General features: G+C 47.7%; 1 protein-coding gene across 8 annotated transcripts in view; it reads right to left on the bottom strand.

Moving 5' to 3' along the window:
• Window positions 1-41: 41 nt before the first annotated feature.
• TBX5 (T-box transcription factor 5) overlaps window positions 42-24,915 on the bottom strand; it is a 127,335-nt gene continuing 102,461 nt past the window's right edge. For all 8 annotated transcript variants that reach the window (XM_035340607.1, XM_035340608.1, XM_035340612.1 and 5 more), the window contains 3 exons: window positions 19,753-19,844; window positions 9,055-9,281; window positions 42-1,101 (listed from right to left, as the gene is read on the bottom strand). In XM_035340607.1, coding sequence (XP_035196498.1) covers window positions 518-1,101; window positions 9,055-9,281; window positions 19,753-19,844 — 903 coding nt within the window. In that variant the 3' untranslated portion in view covers window positions 42-517. The remainder of the gene's footprint in view (window positions 1,102-9,054; window positions 9,282-19,752; window positions 19,845-24,915) is intronic.

Below are 24,915 nucleotides of genomic sequence, written 5' to 3'. Positions count from 1 at the left end.
TTTTTTTTTTTTTTTTTTGAGAAAATTGAAAGAAAAAAATATATATATTATTATTTATTATATAACATCGTCAACATCAACACCAAAAAAAAAAAAAAGTAACATCCTAGTTGTTTTCATTCAAGCGCTCTGGCCGTGTTGAGAAAGGCAGCAGGAGTCTCGTGTCCCTTTGAGAACAAAAAGAGCAGGGGCCAGGGAGGGGGCGATGGGGCGGGGGGCTGGCTGTGGCAGCAACACAAGTCGGGTGGGGGGCACGGCGGGGGACAGTGTGCCGATCTGTTGGTTTTTCACTTCTGAACCAAAAGAAAAAAAGGGGGGGGCAAGTCACGCCGAGGCCGATGACTGCTTTGTCCATGGTGTCAATCAGCGTCGATCCCTCTCGAGTGCTAACGGTGAACATTCACTTCAAGGAGTCTTGCAAAACGCTCTCATTTTTATTACCGACAGGGTGTTTTTTTCTCCTTTTTTATTTATTTTTCCTCCATTTTTTGCCCTGGCTGATGCCTCGGCTGCCTGGTTAGCTGTTCTCGCTCCACTCTGGCACCATGCCCACGCCGTGCACCGAGTGGTACTGGTGGGGTGAGAGGGTTCGAGGCACGCCGTGGGAATAGAGGAACTCTGCGGGCTGGAGGCTGCTGGGGGGGGACTGGATGCCCGTTTGGGGTCCGCACTGCCGGACGATGGGTTGGTGAGAAACCGAGGTCTGGTGCTGGAACATGCTGTGGGTGTCTCCTATCTGGGGGGAGGTATGGTTGGCCACGCTGCCGAGCCGCGGCATCAGCGGCCCCGAGGTGAAGTGGGCAGAGAAATGCTGGTAGGGTAACCTGTCCATCGGCTGCATGGCAGACACTGTGCAACTGCTGTAGGAGGGCACGCTGGGCCACGTGTTACAGCTGATGTCTTCCAGGCTGGGCACGGGGTCCGTGGGGGGAGCGGAGCTGGCGTACATGCACGCTTGGCGCTGGGCTGATTCAGTCCTGTATGAAGTGTTCAGTCCCTGCTGCTGGGGGTAACTGGACCTGTAGAAGGGATCCTCTTCCGCCGGAGAAGTCTCCATGTAGGGCTTCTTGTAGGGATGCTCGGTGGTGGAACATTCCTCATCTGTTGGGAGAGAAAACTCCTGCTAGCCAACACTAGCACCATGCCCTGCAGCCCAGCAGGATTAGCCTTCTCCTGCCAGGGGCACAACCTGCACAGAGCAGGTCCAGAGACTTCCCCCGGCTGTGTCACAGCCCTTGGGATGGGTTTGAATGGATCCCGCTGAAGCTGAATGCTCTTATTGTCCCTGGACTGGGGAGGGAGGGGGGTTAGCTGGGAGCTCTGAGAGCAAAAGATGCCAAAGGGACCTTGAGACTTATCTTTTTTGGTGATAACCCACGCAAGCCACCACATCTTCAAATTTATCATCTCCTACTGCTGCCAGCACTTTGGCCAGAGCAGCACCTCCTTCCTGCAGACACAATACCCTAGCAGAAGTCCCCACACCCAGAGCCTCAGAGCCGATGCTGTTAATTAAAAAGCTTTAACAATGATACATTATTTTTTTTGTGATAAGTGACAGAAAAATAGAGATCACAATAAAAATCCCACCGGGAGGGCACCAGCTACGGCAGAGTTGAGGCAATCAAGACTTGGAGTTTTACAGCTCTCAGCTGTGCCAAGGGGCACATAAATCCACGCAGAGCTGTGTGCTGTGGCCAAGCAGAAAGAAAAAGAAAAGTGAATTTCCTCTCTCAAAACAACAAGGTGCAGCTTGCAGAGCCCTTTGTTTCCCTCAACAGCCCCGTGCCAACTGAGGGAAGGAGATAAACAATTTAGGTGAAATCTCTTGGGGGCAGCAAAATTAATAACTGAATGTGTGCTTCTTTATTCATTTGCAGGGTCATCAAATGAAATCCAGCTCTGCTGGGATGGATGGCAAAGTGCCCGGGGACGAGCAGTTCACCAAGAGATTTTAAGGACAGTGAGGCAAGCGAAGGGGAGCTTGTTCTGACCCAGATTAACTTTGCTGCTGCTGCTTCAAGAGCAGGATCTGTGGTGCAGGCAGAAAAAGATCCCGCTTCAACTACAGCCTCTTGGGACAGAAAGCCCTGAACCCTCTCAATAAGGGTAAAATGGGAAAGAATACTGCAAGAAATAGCCCTCTTCAAATTTCCTCAAGTAGCATGATTTGAGCTGCATTTTCTTTTTCTTTTCTTTCTTGTTCTTTTTTTCCCTCTGTCTCTCTCTTTTTTTTTTTTTTTTTTTTTTTTACCCCCAAAACACAAAAGAAACAAATAGCTTCATAAAAAGGAGGACAAAAGCATCTGTCCCCACCAGAAAGCACTTGCACAAACTCCCGTGGTTTTGCTCCATGTCTCAGCTTCAGGAGGTGCAGGCTGGCAGTGTTTGCTTCTGGCAAACTTGCACATACCCTTGTTGCTGTAAGCAGCCACATGTTTCTCCAAGCTGCACCCTCTCCACTTGTAAAATAACCCATTACTCCCACTCAGGTGCCTCCCAAGGACAGCCACTACAGCTGGGCACCAGCAGGGCAGGAGAACCAAGCATTGCAATAACATCTTTAACACAGCTGAAATGGTGAGCAGAGCAAAAGCATATAACTGCCCTTACTCCTGGTCAGGTTTTTTTTTTGTTTGTTTGTTTGTTTGTTTGTTTTTTATAGGGAAAATGATGAAGTTCCCTGAAGGATGACAGCTGGAAGCACTGCCTTCAGCTCCCTGCTGAGCACGGCTCTATCGCAGGAGGTACATATGGCTGAAGTAGCTCTAGCTTTTACAGACAGCCTAAAAGTTTTGGATCCCTAACCCAACACTGAGTAATAAGAGCGCTAGAGTGGAAAAACAATATCTTGTAAAATGAAGCATTGTTCTGCTAATAAAGTTTTCAGCATTAAAACGCATTACTCTGCTGGCATTAGAAGTCACTGGCTTGGGGTTTGACTGTTTATTTTATTTTTTAATATATACAACACAAAACAGGCGAACCCTGTTTTTCCATTGTGCAAAAGTGCGCCTGACTTACAACCTGAGATTGCTGATTTTTCCATTTAGCCCAGACATTTCTCCCCCTGCCGCAGCACAGCCAGGCAGAGCCTCAGAGCCGCGGATCCGCTTCCAGAGCTCACCACAGGTGAAGAGAGAAAAATAAAAACAACCAGCATGTTGGTGAAAACCCTATGGATGCCCCTTCTTCTGTCCTAAGTTCTACCAATTGCTCTGCTGGCCTCTTTAGGTCCATTCTCACTGATGTTTAGTGTGGAAAGGGCACTGTCACTCCAGGTCGTACGGTGTTCAAGGGCAGCATGCGTGTGTCCAAAGGGGATGTTAACAAAGGATCACAGTTGACCCTAACGCTTCTTGTCCACCCTCTGGCCCCTCTTCCTGCTGCTTTTCCCACCCCTGTAACCTCATAGTGCTCAGGAGAAGAGAATGATCCATCTTGAAGATGGGATGATGCAGAGCAGAGATCCTCAGCTGATGGTGTCTAATCTAACCTGGCATTTCCCCACCACCCCTCACAGAGGAAACTGGAGCCAGTCCTGAGCAGGTGAAGATCATCCCCACAGATCAGGCAGGCAGGGGACTTCAAGTAAGAGCATGGCAAAAAGTGGAACAAGCCAAAGAAAGCTCTCTTGCAATGCTGGAAGGAAGCATTCCCATCCCATTCTTATTTAGAGTCATCCCCACCTGCTCCAGAGCCTGGGCACTGCTCCCCAAAGCTACGTCCTCTTCCCGAAGGTCCTCTCACCTCCTCAGCATCAGCAGGACATAGCAGAGAAGTATCCACTCTGCTCCGGTTTCTTTCTTGATCCTGGCTCCCTAACAGCCCTTCATTGTCCTTCCCCTGGTGGCAAAGCCCCAGGAGATGCTGCACACCTTTGGGAGATGCTGGAGGTCCTGGGAGATGCTGCTCATCCTCACTGCTATTCTTGGAAGCTGAGGGTGGCAATCAGCTCCTGTGACCAGCCCCTCAATACTGCACAAACCTCAAAAAGCAAAGGGCTCTGCCAAGCAGGGGGAAGCTGCCAGTGCCCGGGAAAAGCTGCTCCGAAGTGGGACCAAGGAAAACGGAGCCTGCAGAGCTGGGTGGAAACTGGCTCCCGCGCAAGGAATTTGATGATCTATCTAATGAAGGAGCTTGAACAAGAGCGTAAGCAGTTCCAAGGTTTCCGGTACTTACTACTTCCAGCTGGCTTGTAAATACCACACAAATGGCTTTTTAAATGGAATTTTCCCAATTCCAAGATTAGGGCCATCCAGGATGAAATGCAAACATGCAAAATCTCTGGGTACCCAGGGCCCACCTCTCCCCTTGGTGTAAATCAGGAGTGCTCCTTTCTGATTCATGACAAGCAGTTCCCTGGGATGGAAGACAATGCAGAACGGGACCCGATTGTTTGAGCTTTTAATGCTCACCCACACATCCACAACATTACAGTAGGTTAATCCCAGCTTTGTCAGGGAGACACAATGGATGATTGTCATTAACGCTGTTGTCTTGCCCAGTCTGGTTCCTCGTATGACTCTAGCGTGAGCATGAATAGCTAACCACAACGTGCAAAGCTGACAAAGGTTGTCAAAGAAGAAAAGAAAGATGGATTTAACCAAAATGTGCATCTTTAAAGGGCAAGCAGGACACATGTCCTAGGACATGAAACCTAAGACGCTTTGTGGCTATGCTAGTTGTTCCAGCAGTCGCTAGGTTTGCGATGGCTGTGATGCATTGCAGGGGAGCAGAGGGGCAGAAAAACCCCAAACCAAAAGCTGGAGCCTCTTCCAGGGGCAGCAAACAGCCCCTGCAAAGGCACAGGAAGCATCTCCTGATGAGACAGCGGGGTGTCTGCATGAAGCTGCTGAAAGAACAGCCCCACCAGCAGGGCTAGGCGCACACCAACCTCCCGAACATCTCCCCACCATGCAGACAAATTATTCCTCACCGATGGTGCCCCAGCAACCCCCTTGCTCCGAGCTCCCAGCTGCCTCTACCCAAGCTGCAGACACCTCTGGCCTTAGCGTAGCTCAAGGCTTGGCAAACTCCTTGCATCTCCTAAGCCGCTGGCAGGTCGAGCAGCAAGTCCTCCAAGTAGACCTCCCACACCTGACTTCTGTTTAGCTCTGGTCCTAGAGCTTCTCCAAGTGACAGAAAAGCTGAGCAGGGAGAAATCAGATTGGTAAATGAAGAGGTCAGTCCTCCCTAACAGTGCCTGTTTTGGAGGAGAAGGGGGGAAAGGCATTGCTGCATCTCCACCAACCTCAGCAGAGCAGGAAGAGGATGAAAGATATATTCTTCCCCATGGGCAGGGTCACGTCCAAGCTAAGAGGCTGAAGGATACAGTCCTCACTGGCTGGAGCCAGTGAATTCTGCCGCATCCCTCTTCTCCCTCAGAGTGCCAACATGACAACTTTTATAACCTCCCTGGGGAGAGGCTGTTCCAGTTGCCTCCTGTTCAGCATCGCAAGCATCCCAGAAATCTGCCAAGTGGTTGAGATTGTGTAAGGCTGGGAGGGAGCAGGGGTTTAGAGGGATGACTTTTCAGTTCACAGGAAGTCTGAGGGGAGAGGATAACACAAGGGAAAACAAGCCCCGATGCCCTAATTGGGATGTGGGGCTAAAATCAAAGACAGAAAGCCAGCTGCCTGCTGGAAAGTGCTTTTGAGTTCCTCCAAGCACAGCAATGAGAGAAGGAGAAGTGAAGAACTAGAGAAAGAGTGAAGCTTTAACAGATCTTTGTCGCAGCCTAAAAATCCACATCGAGAGCTGAGGCCACTCCTTAGTAGGACAGAGTTTTGGAGTTTATACATCCACCCAAGTCCAGCCCAAGTGAAATGCCATAAGCCATCTCAGTGTGGAGCTAGGACACAACGCAGGACAATTCCTGCCTGGAGGACTGCATTTAGCATCTCCAGAAAGTGCCTGGAGCAGCAGCCTCGTCACGCCACGCTGGGGTCATTCCCAATGCTGTGACCCCAGGTTCTCAGCCAGGCACCAGGAATTGCCAGAGCTGTGGCTCTGGGATGTGTCCTTCCTTCCTCGCCCAGAGGAGGATCAGCTCCCTGAGACAGAGCCTTCGGAGATAACATCCCCTCGCAGCCCTGCTGCTCTCCCCTAATGCAGCTCCATATCAGATCCCCAGAGCGAATCCATCTTGACTTGACAGCTAAGAACAACACTGTCAAACACGGAGCTAAATCTTGGTCCTCAGTCACCAGGAAAGTAGAAGTCAAACGAGGTTCCTTTTAGCTGCTTGGACACAGATCTATTCTTAACCAAGCCTAAATGAAGACTTGCCCTCCTGATTAAAAGGGCTCCAGAGAAACATCACAAGATGTCAAAGCTGGAAGGAGCAGTATCCGAGAGACTATCTGGGAAGACAAGGGTGGTATTTTTTTCAGAAGATACAGACACCAGCTGGTCTCGAACCCAGGCAAACTGCCCTCTGCCCCTGCAAGCACTTACCCATAACCACAGCCTTGTGGAGGGGAAATAATCTGCTGGAGACAAATCCTAAACCGACTGAAGAGGAGCCAATGTTTGGGAAGTCAATGATCCAATGAAATCAATAAATTCCCAGTCCAGAAAACAGACAGAGGTGCATTGGAACTCAACATGCTGCTACATTTTTTTCTGAGATCATAAGGCTTGTTAAAAATTGTGCAAAAAGATTAAAGCAGGAAAGCGGGAGAGGTGTAAGGAAGAGCTTAATATTTCACTGGAAAAGCGGAGGCTGGAAGAGGAAGATAAAGAGAAATATTATAGGTAGGATTATTTTCCCTTGTTTAATAAAGACCCTCACTCAGCTCTAGAAGAAAGTGCCACGCACAGCCTGAGTCTGAGACAAAACCTTGGATCACGTTCTGATTTATCTGAACAGAATTGCTCATCTCTAGTTACTTTTTTTTTTTTTTTTTTTAATTAATTTCACTTCGCAAAGAGCTGCTTGGCAGCTTACATTGGCTCTCTGTTTCCCATTAACTTTGTGTTTTTTTCCTTTAAGCCCTGGTGGCTGCTTTTGATTTGCTTGGATGCGTGGGGAGGGGAAAAAGCACAGCGAGGAGAGCCGGGGCTTGGGCTCCTGAGACAGCAGCCTCACGGAAGAAGCCGGTGGTATCGGACAGGACGCTGCTTCTCTTTGATTAAAGTGTTTGGCGGCTTTGATAAAAGGCCCTTAACTGCTTGTGCCACTCAAGCCATCGGTGAGATAATGAGGAGCCATCAGCCCTACAGACAAGGACGCGCTCCGACGGTCTCCTGCACTTTGGCAAGGGCCACGAAGGCCAGAAAGGGGCCGGGGAGCTTATTACAGGGCAGATAGTCGTCTCTTTTGTGACAATAAGAGGAAGTGAGATAATTGGGGGATTGAGGGAAACCACCCATGGAGACACCACTTAGCGGGAATCCCAAAACTGGAAGGAAACCTCTGCTGAGTCCTTATCGCTTTACAACGCAGAGGCAAATGATGGATTGCCCCGCGGTGTGGGGACACGCAGCAGTCGGAGGTTGTCCGAAGGGGCTGCTGCCATTTGGGCAACTCGTTTGTGTTAGTTTTTGTCAAGGGGAAGAAGAATGGCAAAAGCTCAGCTCCCAGGGCAAAGGAGGACCGGGGCTGGAGCTCAGGCTAAGAGACACTGAGGACAAATGTGACCTCTTGTCCCATCACCACCACGAACGGGGTTTTGTGTCCCAGCAGCTTGCATCCATAGCTCTGCACCAGTATGAGGACAGCAAGGGTGACACGGCTCACCTCTGACCTTAGGGGACACCCTGGGAGACCACTGCTACTCCTTATTCCCTGCCTGACAGCTAGCCCAGGCCTAGCATCACCATTTCCCAACACAGCTTTGACGCAGGTTTTATGAGCACGAGGATGGGGGAATGCTCAGAAAATTATTCCTCTGCTTTCCAACGTTTGCTTTTTACACCAATAAAATATTACAATTCCTCAACGTTTTGCATTTATACACATACACCCCCCCCCCCCCACAAGTGTTGCTACAACACCCAGAGGATTCCCCAAGGATGTGAGAGACCCCCAATTTCCACTGCCCTCCTGCCCCATCTGCCAGCACTTTCCAGCATCCGCTACCTTCACCCGGAGCCTGCTCTGCACGTCCCAGTGCCCCCAGGGTTACGCTGCTAAAAATAATGACATGTGGCTGATAGGACTGTGCAGGGAAGCAGGAAGGGATCTGCTGTAGGAAAAGGTTACTGGACTGAGCAGTTCTGGGTGCATTTGCCATGGTGCACACTGTCTCCTGTTGGCTTTTCCTCATGGAGGGAAGGGAATAGGGGCAGGCAGTAATGATCTCCTGGACACCCTATAACACTCTGCCCTGGAAATTCCCTAGTCTTCTGAGGGTCTAGGCTTGATCTAAGGGTTTTGCTACGTCAGCCCTGCAGCTGGGCACTCCAGTTGCTTTGGGTGAGGAAGGGAGAGCCTGCCAAGTGCTTCCCCTGCCCAAGAACAATTATCTCCTCGCTACCCCGGGTCCTTCACGCCAGGATGAGCTCAGCAGTCAGCGTAAAGCACTCACAGTTGGATCCTTCAAGCTCTGTCAAAGCAGGTCAGTTGAGCCAGAGGGGAATGAACATGGGTATCATGGCTTTCAATCCTATGCCCCGCTCATTAGACTGGGCATTTAAGTGGAAATGCTTTCTGCATATGGGCAAATATCTCCCAACCGTGAGACTCTCAGTCCAAAACTGTGCAAAATCCAAGCTGTCAAGGTATCTACACTCAGAGATTAACCCCGTCTGAGGGACCAAGGAGCCAGATAAGCCAGCTTTATCTCCTGCCCCAGCTATCTTGCTGAATGTGGATTCAACTGGGGTGGAAGGTATGGCTACCCCTCCAAATAGCTCGCTCCCAGCCCAGCAGCAGGAAAGGGGATTTAGGCTCACACTGGTGAGATGAGTTTCCCAGCACAGCTTGGTGGATTGCCCTCACCCCCTGTGCACCTGCAAGTCTAACAGCAAGGGGAACACCACAGAAAAATGCCGGCGGTCATGCTAGGAAGGGGGGAAGTCGCAAAGCGAGAGCATCCGAGCTCTGACCTTTTCTCTTGGTGCAGTGGTAGATCTGGCTGTGCTCCTGGGAGATCGGGTAGGGGTTGGCAGGTGGCAGCAGGTCCTGGGAGGTGCTCGACACCCCGTTCTCACACTGGTACTGGGAGCCCAGGTTGGAGGAGGCGGAAAGGACCCTGGTCTCGCCACTGAAGGGGCTGTGATTCGAGGACACTTTCTGTCTCACCGTGCTCCTGGGAACAACTGGGTACTCCTTGCTAAAAGCAAACAAAAAAAAATACAAAGCAGAAAAGCAATCATTTAATAAATAGATCGGTGAATTAATAAACGAAGGCAGTACATTAGTGTCATGGTGTTTGAAGAGTCTTTCAGGGAAACAGAGATGTCCCTCCCACGAGACTGCAGCCCCGTCATGCTTTATTGCTGCAGCACTCTCCCCTTTTGCTTTCCGTTTTGTATCTTTCCCGTTATGTTCTTGCCTCTTCCACCACTGCTGCTGTTTGACACACATACATGAGATAGATACACGTACTCTTAGCAAAATACGCAAGATTTATATGTGAATATTACAATAGCATTTATAAATTGCATACTATTTATATTGTGTATGGGAGCATGTGTGTAAATAAAAACCTCATCTCTGCCAAATTGCTCACAGGGAACGAAGCTTACTTGGAGATAGATTAAATATTTAGAGCTGCTTTTTCCCCTTTTGGTTATCGTCCCCATTACTTTTCCCTAGACTCCTCCAGCCTGATTCTCCTGAGCAGGGAATCTCTAGGCCAGAGAACAAGCTCCTCTCCAGAGCACTCAGAGAAGAGAAATGAATAAGTCACCGTGACCTGATGCATGCCAGAGCCACGTGCATGAATGGAGCCGGGATGGGAGGGCAAGCATTGATGGAAAGTCTGTTTTGTTCCCTTGTTTTGAATTCTGCTTTGGAGCAGGGATGCTTTGCCAGCCCTGGCTACAAACCCCTCTCCTACAAGACCCTACAATTCCAGAGACACTGCTCCAAGCACATCACTGGCTGGACAGGGTTATTTCTGCTCTGTAGGACTGAGAAGTGAAGAGGGGGTCTCAGAGACATCAGGGGAGGTATTAAACTCCCTCTGGTCTCCTTGCAAGACAGCTAGGCACTCATCAAACCCAAGGACTGCTGAAATGCCTTAAGAACAGGTCACACAGCAGCACCCTGTGAAGTGCCACCAGGCTCAGAGCAGCCAGAACCAGAGTTCAGGCTACAACACAAGCTCTCCTCTTTGAAACTTCAGCCTTTGGACCAAAGTATCTTTGGGGTACCCTACTCTCCTGCCCAAGGTTGCTCTGCTGGAGCAAGGACAGATCCTTAAATCCACCTTGAGCAGGCTCACCTGGCCACCTAAGTGTAGAGGAGAAGCCCCAAATCTCCTTTTAGTCCCTTTAGAGAGGACCTATTGCTGCAGAAACTCAGAATTTATTTACAAAATTTAACAATACCAATTATATAAACCTACTCACAGCAGGGAGCTTTCATCCAAACCACTGCTGTGGTGACTGCCAGAAATATTAGCAACTGAGCTGTTACGGAGGGGAAACTCACCCAGGAGCTCCAAACCAAATGAATGTGTCTCTCATTGTGCCATGAAAGCTTTCAAAACCCCGGGCACTGGTGGTTTGCCAAGCAGAGCCTACTCAAAATGGGGGGTCTCTTCCCCTGGAAGCCCAGCAGCTCCTCCCTGCAGGAGCAGGGCTTTCCACACACTTGGGCTGGCTGACCCGAAAGATTTTTTGCCCAGAAGTGAAGTCCAAGCTGTGCACAATGAATAAAGAGAGATGGACTGGGGGGAATCTAGGAGGAAGCAGAGACTTCTACACAAGGCAGCAACGGATGCCAGAGGATGCAGTGGGCTTCAGAAGTCCTCTCCATCAGTGGACAGTCAGCACTAGTGTTTCCATCCCAGGAGCTCCTGCTGGAAGGTGCAGGAAGGTTGAGAGCTATGGCCTTCAAACCTCCAAAGCGATCTCCAAATCTGCTAGGTTCTAGGAGGTCTCCCAGCCCTACCAGATCATGGTTTTCAGCTGTCTGCCCCTGCCACGCTCAACCTTCATGCAAGGATATTCATGGAGATGACACTCCAAAGCTGTATCCTCACCACATTTCTCTTACAAAGAGACAAGCTGCCAAAAGGTGATACACACACCCGTCCCAAAAAATGACACAGCCTTGTTTATTTACTTTTTTTAAATAAAATAAAATAAAATAAAATAAAAAACAGTGTGTTGCCTACAAGCTGCCATGGAGGAGGAGGGGGACACACTATGGCCTGATGTCACACCATGTTTTCTGCGGCTCTTTTGGAGGATGCCACGGCAACTGCTGTCATAGTTTCTTGCTGCTTCAGTGCTGGGAGAACTGGATGTCTCCTTTGGACAGAGTCATCCTCTGCATGGGCATTTCCTACAGTAAACTCTCCCGGTAGCTCACGGGGACCTTCACCAACCCTTGCTCTGCAAAGCACCATCCAAACACTGAGAACAGCCCCCATCCAGACACCGCTCACCTAAATCAATGTTTTCTGACCCAATAGAGAGCTGGGGGAGCAGGGGAAGAAATAAAACAACATGGTTGCTTCTAACTGATGAAAAGTATTTCTTTTCTATAATAGAGCTGTGTGCCTTAAACTGCAATATTTTTACCCTGAAGTGCCAGCACAGGTGGTGTCAGAGTCCCACACTCCTGCTGTGCACTGGGAGCCAAATTTTTCCCCAACTGATTTCCCCAGGGAAACCACAGCCCCCATGGCTGTCAGAAGGAGTGTGGAGCAGCCAGACCCATGCTGGAGCCAGCACAGGTTGGAAACATCAAGTTTCCAAGCATCAGCTCCCAGGAGGCACCGCTAGGACTTCTCTCGGACTGAAATATTTCCATTTCAGTCAAAACATGTTGGGTGCTATTTTGCCAAAAATGAACTATTTGAAAGGGAGAGGAAGGAAAGTATTTTCTAACTAAATATCAAAAGTATTTTCTTCTTTTTGCTTTGTTTTTCTATGCACAAAGGCAGTTATCTTCACATTTCTACATTTTTCTTCCTTACAGGAGCTGAGCTCTAATAAAAAGGTTGCTTTGGTACCTTATAACACAACAGTCATCTTGAAACATTTATACTGTTTCCCGAGCGCACGATATGGAGCGTGTGCAGCTACCATTTTTTATTGTCCTTTGGTCTTTAAAAATGTATCACTTTTTTTTGTTTGTTTTTCTTTTTTTTTTTTTTAATTATTTTATTTTTTTCAGTGCCTGAAAGTCACTATTCCAAAAATAGCTGGTTCTAATCCTGGGCCACAGTTTAATGGAATGAAAGGTTTTGTTCACTGCTAGCACAAAACAATTGTTGTGTCCAGAACAGTTGCCGTCCAAAAATAAAAAAAAATGCAGAGAGGTTGGGAGGAGGGAAAAAAGACTAACTTAACACTGGCAATATAGGCAGTTGTCCATGTGGCACAGGACAGACTGCTGTTCCTGGGCCAGAATGCAAGTTATGGTTTCACATTTATGTATTAATGGATGATTTATATATTTTTTCTCTAATTGAAAATTATAAAATTGGAAGAAAAGGAAAAGTTGGTAGGGGAAAGAATTTACAAGGAAGGAAGCTGTCGCTGGTCTACTTAAAGTCTGTGAGAGGCTAATGATGAATATTCGGATACCATAGTTCGTGTACTATGATAGCAGAGGGGCACTGGGAGGAAGGGAGAGTTGTGCTGGGAAAGGTGGAAATCTGTCCCATTTTCACATCTCGTGACATCTCCCCCCTTCCCCAGCCAAATGACACCTTCACCAGGACAGACTCAGGAGCTGGAGGAGGTCACTTATGCCACACATTCACATCTAGTAAAGGATTCAGTGGAGGAAGTTCAAGGAGGTTTTGTAATCTCACAGCTGGAAACCTCAGTGGCCTCTGCAAACCAATAAAAACTGTGATAACATGAGAAATCTTCAGAGAGCGGCATCCAGTCCATTTTCTTGCTTATCGCTATGTTGTAAGAGACTAATAATTTTCAACATATTTTCACGTGCAGACTTGAAGCTTCCTAATGTACTAGCCAGTGCATAGTAAATGCAGCTGGCAGACAAAAGAAAAAAATTAAAAAGCCCTTCAAAAATCCACAGTTTATAACTGGGAAGCTTCCATGTTACAACACCCAGTCCCTAGTGGCCCTAAGCAAATGGTTTCAGAAGGTGCTTCTGATCCAGAGATGTTGTAGCTTATGGTAACAGGACTTCAAAAGAGCTATTAAATACCAGCCCCCAAGGACCATGTCAATACCTCCACGAGGGGCATGAAATGGAAGGGGATTTCCCTGTGGTTCTGCTGCCGTGTTCTCACAGCATCCTTTGGAGACCCTAATCCAGATGCTTGTCTAGATCTTGTTCATGGTGACAATTTCTAATCTAATGGCTGGTTTATGGTGTATCAAGTGGCCAAAACCAGCCATTCCCCTCCACTCTTTCCAAAGGGTCATGAGATTTTTAACTCTTATGGGCGCTCACTATGGAAGGACAAACACCTGCTGTCCTACCAGCCCCGTGCTCTCCATCCACTCAGCACCCAAGGGTGCAGCAATGGAGAATCACACCCTCACTCCAGATGTTCATACATGACTCAAAGGCATTTGATTTTGTATTTCCCAGGCCACCAATTTTTGTCCTTCCTGCTGAGACTTGAGAGTGGGAAAGAAATGGAAGTCAGCCACAAAAGATATAGAGAGAGGAAGAGAAAAAAAAAAAAAAAAAGTGACTGGAATAAATATAACACCTCCCAGGAAAAAAATAAACCAGCAAACAATTGTCCATTGTCACTGTGCATTCATTTCAGCTTATTTCCAACATATTGTAATAAAATTGAACCACTCTCAGGAGGCTGTCTGGAGAGCTTGAGGTGGATAATCTACAGTGTGAGAGGACCTGATGAGAGAGGGACTCCTGAGTACTTCCTTCACTCTTACCTCAAATCAAATATGAGCTCTCTGTGCATGGGGACCATAGCCTGGCCCCACCAATAATAATAATAATAATAATAATGCCCTAGGCTGGATGTCTACAAAAACAAGGCAAAACATCCACAGAAAAACATGGAAGGTTGTGCGCAGCAGCATGCTCCACCAGCATGTGAAATGTCCTGACCCAAACACAAGAGGGTTCAACTGGTCTGGGTGCACGTTAGGAACCAGTGCTCCCATCACTAGGATGAGCAGCGCAAACCAAAGACACCACTGCAATGATCCCAAAGAGAAAATGCTACAGTCCTAGAGCTACAATCATAAGGCAAGTGGAAAGCTAGGGTCCCACAGACATATTCTGCTGATCATGTAAGAGGAACACAAGAGGAGATGGAGGGTGGATGTTGGCCAACAGACAAAACCAACACGCGATGATGCTGGGCTGAACTGCTCCAGATTGGGTCCTGCTGGACAGAGTCAGCGATGGAGGAAACTGCAGCTACCCCGCATTTCTTGAGCAGACTCTCACTTTAAAAGAGTTGTGGATACCCTCCAGTGAAATCCATAGAGCCTTATTTTGGATTTCATCTGATTTACATCAGATTCTACAGAATGGCGTTCAAGTCTACAGTTTCCACTGGGGCTCTGACCAGGAAACTTTCCTCAGGGCCATTTGCTGGAGGAAAACCTCATCTCTCCAACAGATGTTACAACTCTAAGTCTCACACTGAAAACATTTCGGACAGCATTTGGCTCTTGGGAGATTTCAGTGACAGAACATGGGAAATGAAAGTGAATGTAAAGATGCAATGAGAAGCGATGAGAGAGGGGTCATTTTGTAGTGGACTGAGACCCACTTGCATTAGGCAGAACAGGACTTGTCAGTCCTACACAATGGCAGCACAACAGGGTAGATGACACTTTTAGAGCCTAGCGACTCATCAATTTATTCTACTGGCAGCCAAAAATGCACCAGCTTCTCTGCTGTGCCAGTTCTGAATCACGGTACTGATTTTATATCCTTTGGGTCTGGCCCAGTTTCTGTTCTCAGTTACACCGGGAAATACTTGGAATAATTCCCCTGGAGCCAGGAAGATTACTGTGGACTGGTGCCAAAGGAAGCAAGCTACAGCTCGTGATCTTTGACGGAGAAAACACATACATAGCGTTGAAATACACTGCCACTCTTTCCTTCACTGAGCACATCGCTCTGGATATGGCTCGCTTTGGATAGGCCCAGGATAGCCATGCAGGGAGCCAAGCGCCACCCTTCCACGTAATCGTCTTTCCACTCAAAAGCTTTCCCAATAAGGAGCTTCAAGGACTAATTGCGGTAATTTGAACAAACAGTTACTGGGGCCTGAGATTTCCAGAAGCTCTTCAGCACCCATAATAACCACTGAAGACAATGGGAGTTGCAAATGACCAGCAAAATTAGTTAAAGGGTTTAACAAAATTGCTTTCCCATTGCTGTAGCCCCAGATGTACAAACATTTCTCCCCTGCTGTCTTTCGGCAGTTACAGATTAAAAATATATATATATACGCATGTATGCAACCCCAAAAATCACTCAATAGCTAATAGCTATGTTTTATTAATACAGCTCCATTGACTCTCGTGCACACGGAATTTTCAAGGGCAAAGTCCTACACTGGCATCTGCAATGCAGATCTCATCATCTTTCTGCAAACTTCACCCTCTGTGAATTTCTGCTGCCCATTTTGCTCTTATATTCCCAGCATCACAACTACATAATTTTTACCTGACTTATGACTTTCACTTGCAGCATGACCACAGGACACAGACAAGTGTAACTCACATCCCTCTCTGTTCTCCTCTAACGTCTTCCTTATTTTTTTACCTTTTTTTTTTTTTTTTAAGAAAAAAAAAAATCAGGAAAGCAACAAACTTGATCTCATGCTTGGAAACTTAAAAAAGCATGTTGTCCCAGAGCACTCATCCTGTCAATGAAACTGCTGAAGGGGTCCCACGTGCCTCGGGAAAGAGAGGGGAGGCGTGGGGAAGTGAACGTGTACCAGAAGGCTGCCTTCGCTGGAATTTGGGTCTCTCTGGAGCTCATGGCTATTCATTCTGAATGAAATCATCTGCTGCTGAAAGACTTAATAATGCTCCTCAGTGAAGTCTTCTACCTGGACAGACTTATTAACTTCTCTTCTGGGAAGCCAGAGGGGAAAAACCAACACGGAGGCCTTGCAAAGGTGAGCACAGAGAGGGCTGTGCTTGCACACACATCTGCCAACACGCAGCTCTTCCTTAGCCACAGGACATGGAGGCACAAGGAGTTGGGGGGGAAAGTCCTCAGCAAGGCACCTGAGACTTCATGCCTGGTGCCAAAAGTCACCTTTCTTCCCTGTGTTGTCCTCCTTTCCCCACAGACCCTGCCGCTTGCCTAGGCTGGGTGCTCAACAGCCGAATCACCCTCACCTAGTGCTGCTGTGCTCACTGTACAACCTGGGATGCACAAAGGCAAATGGTGCTGGGCCCAGCAAGCTGGTGTCCTGCTGTGCCCTCCTCCTCTGATAGCCCATGCTGGCAGAATACAATTCTTCTGCTCAGGATGGGGTCCCTCTCCTGGAATTTCACCTATCTAAACACCAGGTGTCTGCTCTAAGGAAATTATTCAGACTCTGCAGGCAGAGGGAGGGTTCCTCAGCCCACCCTGCACACATCTGATAAGCTGATTTCTCAGAGCAAAACAGTCCTGCTCTCTGAAAGCAACCTTTGCACAGAGGGAGCCCAGAAATCCAGCCCAGCCTGGGTCATTGATCCTAGGTGGCACCTTCGGTCAGCGCACACCTGATCCCAGCAGGTCCATTCCCCAAGCACCATGCCAGGACCTGAAGGATTAGTGCTAGAAGCATGTATCCACAGGACACATGCCTCCTAAGCTGTTCTGAGGTGTGCAGGTGCTGGGGGCTGAAAAGGAGACGTGCCTTGACCACAGCCTTTGGTTAAATGGGTTTTCCCCCAAACCAGGATGCTGTGAGCCAGCCCGCACACCCTGCAGGGCAGCACTACCTCCTGGCCTTCTCTGCTGGGGTTGGCTTCTTCTAGGTCTGCTGCTGGCTTGGAAATGTCCCTTTGCGATGGTCCTACGCTGGGACTTACGGCACAGTTAAGATTCAAGTAAAGAAAACAAAGGTGCTTTCCCCAGCATGAAAAATTAATTCCCTCCGTGGCTGTACCCCCTAATGAGATCAGTGACCTGATGAATGTCAGGTCACCGGTTTCCGGCACTAAAGGCTGTGCGCTGCTTTGTAAAAGCATGTTTTTTTCCAGCTACCTTTTTTCTATAACAAAGGAACTGCTCTAAAAGTGTGTCCCACCACGTTCTCCAAGGACATATACAGCTACCACTACTCCAAAGCCAATGGAGCGGGACCTGCCAGCCAGGGAGCATGTTCCTCGTGGAAAAAACAACTTCACTAGATATGTACACACAAACACATATATATATATATTAAAACATGATTAAATACATTTTAATATATATATTAAACATAAAGCCTCAAAGGTAGGTCATACTTCTCTAATATACAAAATGATAAAGATTTCTTCCTTATATATATAATTTTATGTTTTTATATATTAATAGTTTGTATTAATTTTGATATATAAAATCCGTGAAGGTGAGTGTATATTTGTCTGTTTACAACTTGAATGTCTCTTAATTTTAGCACAATCTTACCCTGCTCTCCCTTTAAAAAAAAAAAAAGACTTCTTTGTAAATGTTATTTCCCTGCTATCTGTACAGAGGATAAGTTATTAAGGAAGTGAGCATCAAAAATTATTCTGCAAAGTCAACGCTGAGGTTTTTAACCCTTTCAACCGCATCAGGTCTGAGCATGTGCATTTATATATTCCAAGTGTTTCTGTTCACTATATCATGGACTCTGACCACAGGCCCCGCACAAAAATGCCAAGCAATTTTTAGCACAAGCTCCGCATGGCTAGGTGCCATGCTCTTCAGATGGCATGAAGCCCTTCTAATAGTTCTTGCTGTTCTGCCTCCTCCCTCCAAAAAACCCACGATGAATGTAAACCTTCAAATCTTTCCATCGACCATAATGAAAGGGTAGCTTAGCAGCAAAAATGTGCTGGGACATCGTTACTCGAGTTCCTGCAGAGGTCGGGGGGCTGGCACCGGGGGGTGGGTGGGTGAAGCTATTTCAAGTGGCAGTGCACAGGAAAATAAAGAAATAAATATTGACTTGCAATGCCAGCATCTGTGCAGTTGTTGGAAAAGGCAGGCAAGCAGGGAACATGAGGCACATTCAGAAGACCACAGAGATTATTTAGATTGAGGAAAGTGTTATTTATATATATATATATGTGTGTGTGTATATATATTTGCTTGTTTATTGGACTTTTGGATCTGAGCCTTAAAACATTTGTACGTAGGCATATATTTGCCCATTTGGTTGGACCAGATGATCTTGAAGGTCTTTTCCAACATTAATGATTCTATGATTTGAGTGAGGATGGGGCTGTAAGCATCTGCAGGATTACAGGCATTATTTGTTGCCCACCAGCAGGATTTGTGTGGCCATGAGATCCACGTTCGGGTCACCAAATACAGCAAGGAGAAGAAATTTCTGCATCTGCACTCCAGGCAGCAGCTACCACCTACAGCCTAGAGAGGTCTGCTCCAGTTTCCTGGGCTGGCCATGGAGGTACACGTCCCAGCACAAGGTGACAGCGCGGGTCCCTACAGCCTCATACTGAGAGCCAGCACTGCTGGTCCCAGAGAAAAAGGGTTCTGAGTCACTCCTGCCCTCCTGGATGGAAAATGCTATATTGAGCCTCTACATCTGTCTTAGGTATAATCATGGGTATGGCAACGTTCCTGCAAAACATTTGCACCAGGAAGTAACTTGACATATGGTCAGAGTTCCAAGTTCAGTGAAAGAAGTGAAGTTAATTACCAGCAGGACCTGACATTTATAAAAGGACTTGAAACGGGATTTTTAAACAGGTTTTAGGTATACATTTCAGCTTAAGTACTTACATCCAAAACTGAGATCCAAAAAGACCTCTTCAGTCACCTGGCCCTGGAGATCCAACATTTTTCCAGCACCTTCCTTTTTCAGCCTGAAACCACTGTGTCTACACTCCTTCTCAGAACATCCATAATCAACCAGGCAAGTATCCCCTCCTGTCAAAGACCCTCTGAAAACCAGCAACCAGCACAATGCACCGAGGTCTCCAGAGGCATCTGGAGAACCCTTAGCAAATCTGCTCTTGGAGGTTTGACTTCAAAGCACTCCTACCTGGGGAAAAAACATCCACCAGCTCTCCTGCAATAGCTTGATGAGCAGAACTTCTCAGAGCTAGTCTGAGCTTTAGACTAGCTCTAGACAAGTCTAGACTTGCTTTAGACAAGTTTAAACCCACATGCTGCAGCAGACAGAGAGGCTAGAGGTTACTCTGGATGGAGACAAGTGACAAAGAAATACAAGGTCCCTGTGGCCAGAAGGACAACCCACATAAGATCCTGCCTCTGTAACCCCGTGTCTAAGACATTATCCTCGGAGTGGGAAGTCCTGGATTTTGGCCTTGCATCCTGCTGGTATTTCACCAGCTTGACTTAAAACATACAAGCAGATACCAGAGAAGAGCCTGCTGCTAAGTCCTTGCTTAGCTCAGGACACAAGTTACACGCAAAGCGAAGCCTAGGCAGATGTCCTGAACCCAAGGGGTCCCCGTGATGAAGGCGAGCATTACCTCTGCATCCTGGACATCCTGTGGAGCTCCATGTCGTCACTGCCGCGGAAACCTTTGGCAAAGGGGTTGTTCTCAATCTTTAACTGGGTGATCTGAAAGGGAGGAAACGCAATGGGTTCATTGCAAGTCCAAGGCATGGCCTGGGAGAGAGGGGATATTGTTTATTAAACCCAAGCCAGTAGGGATGGGGGAGAAAACAGCTTTTATGAACACAAGTCATCCTTCAGCTCAGGCACTGACCACTCCAGATGGGCTTTCCTCTAGATCTGTCCGCTGGAAAAATATCACCTGTCAACAACCTCTCACTTCTTTCAGGCTTGGCCCATACCTAACATATGGGGCTGCACAGACAAATATTTCTTGCTGGAGGAAAGCTGGAAAATTACTTACTTCCTTTTTGCTGCTGGGATAGAAAGGGCTGTGCTGACCAGAGGACCAGCAATGAGGGCAGCATTGCCCAAACCCCACGGACACCAACAAGTAATGTCTCATCAATACACCACGACAACCCAAGCCTTATATCTTAGACCTTGGAGCTTCTCTCAGGCTGCCAGGCTCACCCTTGCTGTATTTCAGAGCAATTACCTGGACTGGAGGTGCTCTGCAGCTGGTTTCCTTCCCCACCCAGCCCCACACCTGGAGGCACTGCAGGGACCTGAGGCACCTGGGGGGCAATCCCACTTCTGACCCTCTGCCTTGGGGGAATATTTCTCTCCCAATTTAGAAGGATTTAAGGGGGGCTACTCTGCTACCTTCAGTGTCTAAAGTTTGCTGGCGTGACTCCTCCTCAAGCACACAACTTTAGTCCTCTTACAATATCTAAATTAAAGCAGCTGCTAAGGAGAAGGTACCCTTACCCAAGGTAAGGTGCCTTACCCATGAAGCTGGACCAGGTGTGACCTAGCTGCACTGCCCCGAGTGCCAGCCTCATGCCAGCTGCTGCCCCAAGGCTGGCATGGCAAAACAAGGGCAGCTCAAGCTCTGGCTCATCCAGCAGAAACACAGCCATAAATTTGCTGCTATAGGAAACAAATCTGTCCACAACACGCAGCTGGGGGCAGAAATCAGGGACCCCAGCCTTAGCATGAGAGGAGAGGAGGGCTCTCTGTGCAAAATCCCATACAGTTTACTTTTAATATTTAGGCAGCAGTTCCCCTTCTTCCCTTTCTCCATCACAGCCCTTCAGTCCTAGCCCTCAGCCAGGAGTAGGGAGAGCAGGGAGGGGAGACAGCCCTGTGTTTGCCCCCGGAGGGACTTCACGCTCTCACCACCTCTGCTGGGAGCACGGTCCTGCCGTCCCACCAGCAGCGGTGCCAATGGGAAGGAAAGAGCCTGTGGTGGATGGCTGGAGAACAGAGAGAGGCTCATGTTCACCAGCCGGACCCATCCCTTTGCCAAAATTCAAAGAGAAAAATCTGGATCACCTCATGTCAACAGCAGACCTCTCCAGGTGTCTGCACAACCAGATTATTTTGCTGTTTTCTCATCTTTTAGCGTATGTTTTTCCGAAGGCCATTTGTTTACTTGCCCTTTTTGCCTAATCTCACACACAGCACCTATCACCCACGTGTGCTTGTCCCCATGGGTGTTCCCATTAAATCAGAACCTAATTGAGTACACAAACAGGCATTGCTTTTTTTTTTTTTTTTTTTTTTTTTTTTTTTTTTTTGTCGTCACATATTTCAGATTTCAAAGAGAAGTGTGAACAAACAATATTTTTGGACCAATATGCCATTTGAGGTATTCTCTAGCAGTAAATCCTGGACAAATTTTATAATTAAATCCCTGAATAATTAGACAACCAGCTTAGAATTTTGCAAAAAAACTGCCTATCGGTTTCCACCATCAAGGTGGTGGCTCTTTCATAATGAATAATAGATATTATTCAAACGTTGAATGCTTGTGCTATTTAATCTGCATTCTGAAGCACACAAAATGTACAAGTTGTCCTCACTTGCCGAACCCAATGGCAATATTTGCTTGCATAAGTGAAGTCCTTCACAGAGTGAGGATTTACAGTATTGGCACAGGCACGCCACTGTACAAAGGGCCAGATTCATCCCAACCTGACCATAGGCATTTTAACCAAGGCGCCTGCACTGGGGACCTTGTCTCCTGGTGTTCCTGCTGGAATAGAGGGATGGAGGGAGATGGGCACTGCCAGAGGGCACGTTGGTCCTGGGGAGGGCAGCATCACCTTCGCAGGTCCCAAAATCTCTGCTAACTGAAGGAGGAGCCATCAACATGTTGTCCCTCTATGTTAGCACGTTGGTTAAATGTCCTGTTTGACAAACCAAGCCTTTAGTCACCCACAAACATCAGACAAAATATCATTAAGTGTCCTCGATCTTGTGAATATGTTGCTTTAGGAGAAGTCCCCTAACCCTCTTTGGGAACACTCCTACAAACAATGGGATTAACATGTGTTGGTAGCAGAAAGCCCCAAGTGAAGCACAACAAACTTCAAACACCCTAAAATTCAGGATCTGCTACCTTGAAGTTATCTAGAAACAATGGTTCTACAGAAGGCTTTAAATTAGGTCTGAGCTCTTTGGTGTGCTTCAGGTGGATTTCAGCAGGAGCTTTTAGAGCAGCTTGTCTAGATGATACCTCGGGGTACCAGCCCTTGCACCAAGTCCAAGCCAGTTCTAACAAAAATGCATGTAACAAACAGAGAACAACCAACCTGGTGAATCTCTGCTTTAGAAAACAGCCTGTGGAAGGTATTTTGTTTGGCTTCTTTTTGTCTGACTTACGAACTATTTGAGAGGTGGAAAAGCAAACAAATGGGTGGAAATTACCTTCTTCTGGATCAACTTTGCCACAGCAAAACTCTGTTTAATTGACTGTAACTCACTGGGGGTGGGGACAAAAAGCTGTCAGAAAGTCAAATGAAAATTACATCATTAAAAATAAAAATTAAAAAAATACCATGTCCTGCAAGGTCATTAAGACAGAATGCCCGAGGGTAAATTATATAGCACAGCTTCAATAAAACTATAGGGCTTTGTTTATTAATTTGTTACTGCAAGAAAATGATGTCAAAGCTATTTTCTGACCACTGATTGCTAGTGCTGCTGCAGATCCTCCTGAGACAAGAGCTTTCCCCAGTGAAGCCTTTCTGATTTACACTTCTCAGTGCTTGTCTGACCCATGGGTTCTTCTTCACTTTAACAGGAAGCGACAGTTCCCAATGAAATCTCAGTGCTGCTCCTCCACGCGCCTTTCTCTGGGCTAACTGACCACAAAGCAAGTCTGCTGAGACATTTCCAATGGCATCTTTTGCTCCAGCATGATAAAATTTAGCCTTGCATCTAGTTAGATGGAAGAAACATGCTTTCTTTACTTTTTTTTTCTTTGCACAGCCACGTATTTATAAAAGTACGTGTCTCTACAGACTCATAAATACTGCTATGGCCATGGCCAAAATTATCAATTAATATTTTTTTTTTTTCTCAATTGCTTACAACTCTGCAAAAGGGCTGAAATGTTCCACACCAAGTGTCTGCTCTGGGTTCCTTTTTATGAACTTATTTTCCTATCAGCTAAACCTGATCCTTGCTTTCTGAGCAACACAGCCAAGGGAAAACACACTGCTTTGCCCCCCGGGGCTCTCCTGGAGGCTATCCCAAAGCTATCCTAAAAGCTGGGCATTTTGGAAAATGCCTGCAGGTGACCATGACCCTGCAGCCACTGTGCTGGGAGCAACTGGGAGGCCGGGCCTCTGGCTTGAAAGCACAGAGGCTTTTTCTTCTGCGCTCTCACATACCCCAGGTGGAAACCAAGTCAGCATGGAGGAGGAGGAAGCCAAGCCAGGGCAGCGGGAAGGAAAGAACTGGATGAAGACAAGGTGGCTGCTGAGCCTACGGACATCTGGCTGGGCCACGTGGAGGAGCTGGATGGGGAATGGGGGCTCAGAGCCCAGGGGAAAGGCCAGGGGAAGGGGGAGGCTGCTGGCAGGGGGGAGGCTGCCGAACCCAGAAGTCAGTGAAGGAAATGGGAGGGACTGGGAGCCAGTGGCTGCTCGGAGTTACTGGTGTGAGACAGAGGGGCCCATTGAGGAAGCTGTTGGCTGAACTGGGAGGGCAAGCAGAGACAGACTCTGCACAGTGCTGGGGGGGGGAGGAGGAGAAGGGGAAGGGCCAGAGTGGAGAGAGGCAAGATGCCCGTGCTCGGCTTGGGGAGGGGGCCTGTATCGAGGGACCCAAAGAGGCCAGGCGTGGACTCAGCACCCTGTCCTGGAGCTACTGGACAGACGGGGACTAGACTGGGACCAAGAGGCAGAGCAGTGGCTCAGAGAGGGGCTGCAAAGGCCACAAGGCCTCCTGAAGGAAGCACTTTGCCACCAAACCTTTGAAAGGAGGGCTGCAAGGAGGTCCACAGGGCTCAGAAAGAGGAGAAGAGCTCAGGTCACCATGAAGGTCCCTGAGCCACCAAGAGCTGCACTAAATGCTGGTGACGAAGAAGAGACGTGCTCATCACCCCACGGGATGCCAGCCAGGCCCCCACTTTCGTGGCCTCTGATAGACCAAAGCGATGGATGCGGCCACCTGCGACCAAAGCCAAGGAGAAGCCAGATGTCAAAGCAACAAATCCTGAGCCCAAAGACCTGCCCATGCCTGGCAGCACCTACACCCACAATGTCCTGTCAACAGAGCAACAAAAAGGCCATGCACTTGGAGCAGAAAGGCTGAAAGTCGTCACTGCCCACCGGCTACCTGGGAACACACCCAACCTGTCTTCAGGCTCTCCACATCACTACAGTGCCCACAGCCTCCCAGCTAGGGCTGATGTTTTCTGAAAAGAATTTGGGCTACCAAGAATGTTAAATAACTTAGGGGTTAAAAAAATAAAAATATATTTATAAAAAAAAAAATCAGCATAAAACCGGATATCCTAAGGGGGGAAAAACAATATAAAGCCCAAGTCCAGCTAACGGGGAAAAGTAGGTTGTAAAAATTAATGAGAATAATTGTTGTGAATTCTTGCTTTTGAAAGAACCCTCAAGAGGGCAGAACCTTAATTATTTCTGTCTATTAGGGTTCATTTCCTGGTCCTAAGTAGAGAGCTAGTACCTAATAAATACAAGCTAGTAACACAATGATTTAAGCTACAGTGAAACGGTACTTAACTGGGGGGGGGGGGGGGGGGGGGGGGGGGGGG

The sequence above is a fragment of the Oxyura jamaicensis genome, chromosome 15 (genome assembly GCF_011077185.1).
Source record: "Oxyura jamaicensis isolate SHBP4307 breed ruddy duck chromosome 15, BPBGC_Ojam_1.0, whole genome shotgun sequence".
NCBI classification, from domain to species: Eukaryota; Metazoa; Chordata; class Aves; order Anseriformes; family Anatidae; genus Oxyura; species Oxyura jamaicensis.
This window is presented reverse-complemented; position numbering and strand designations above follow the sequence as displayed.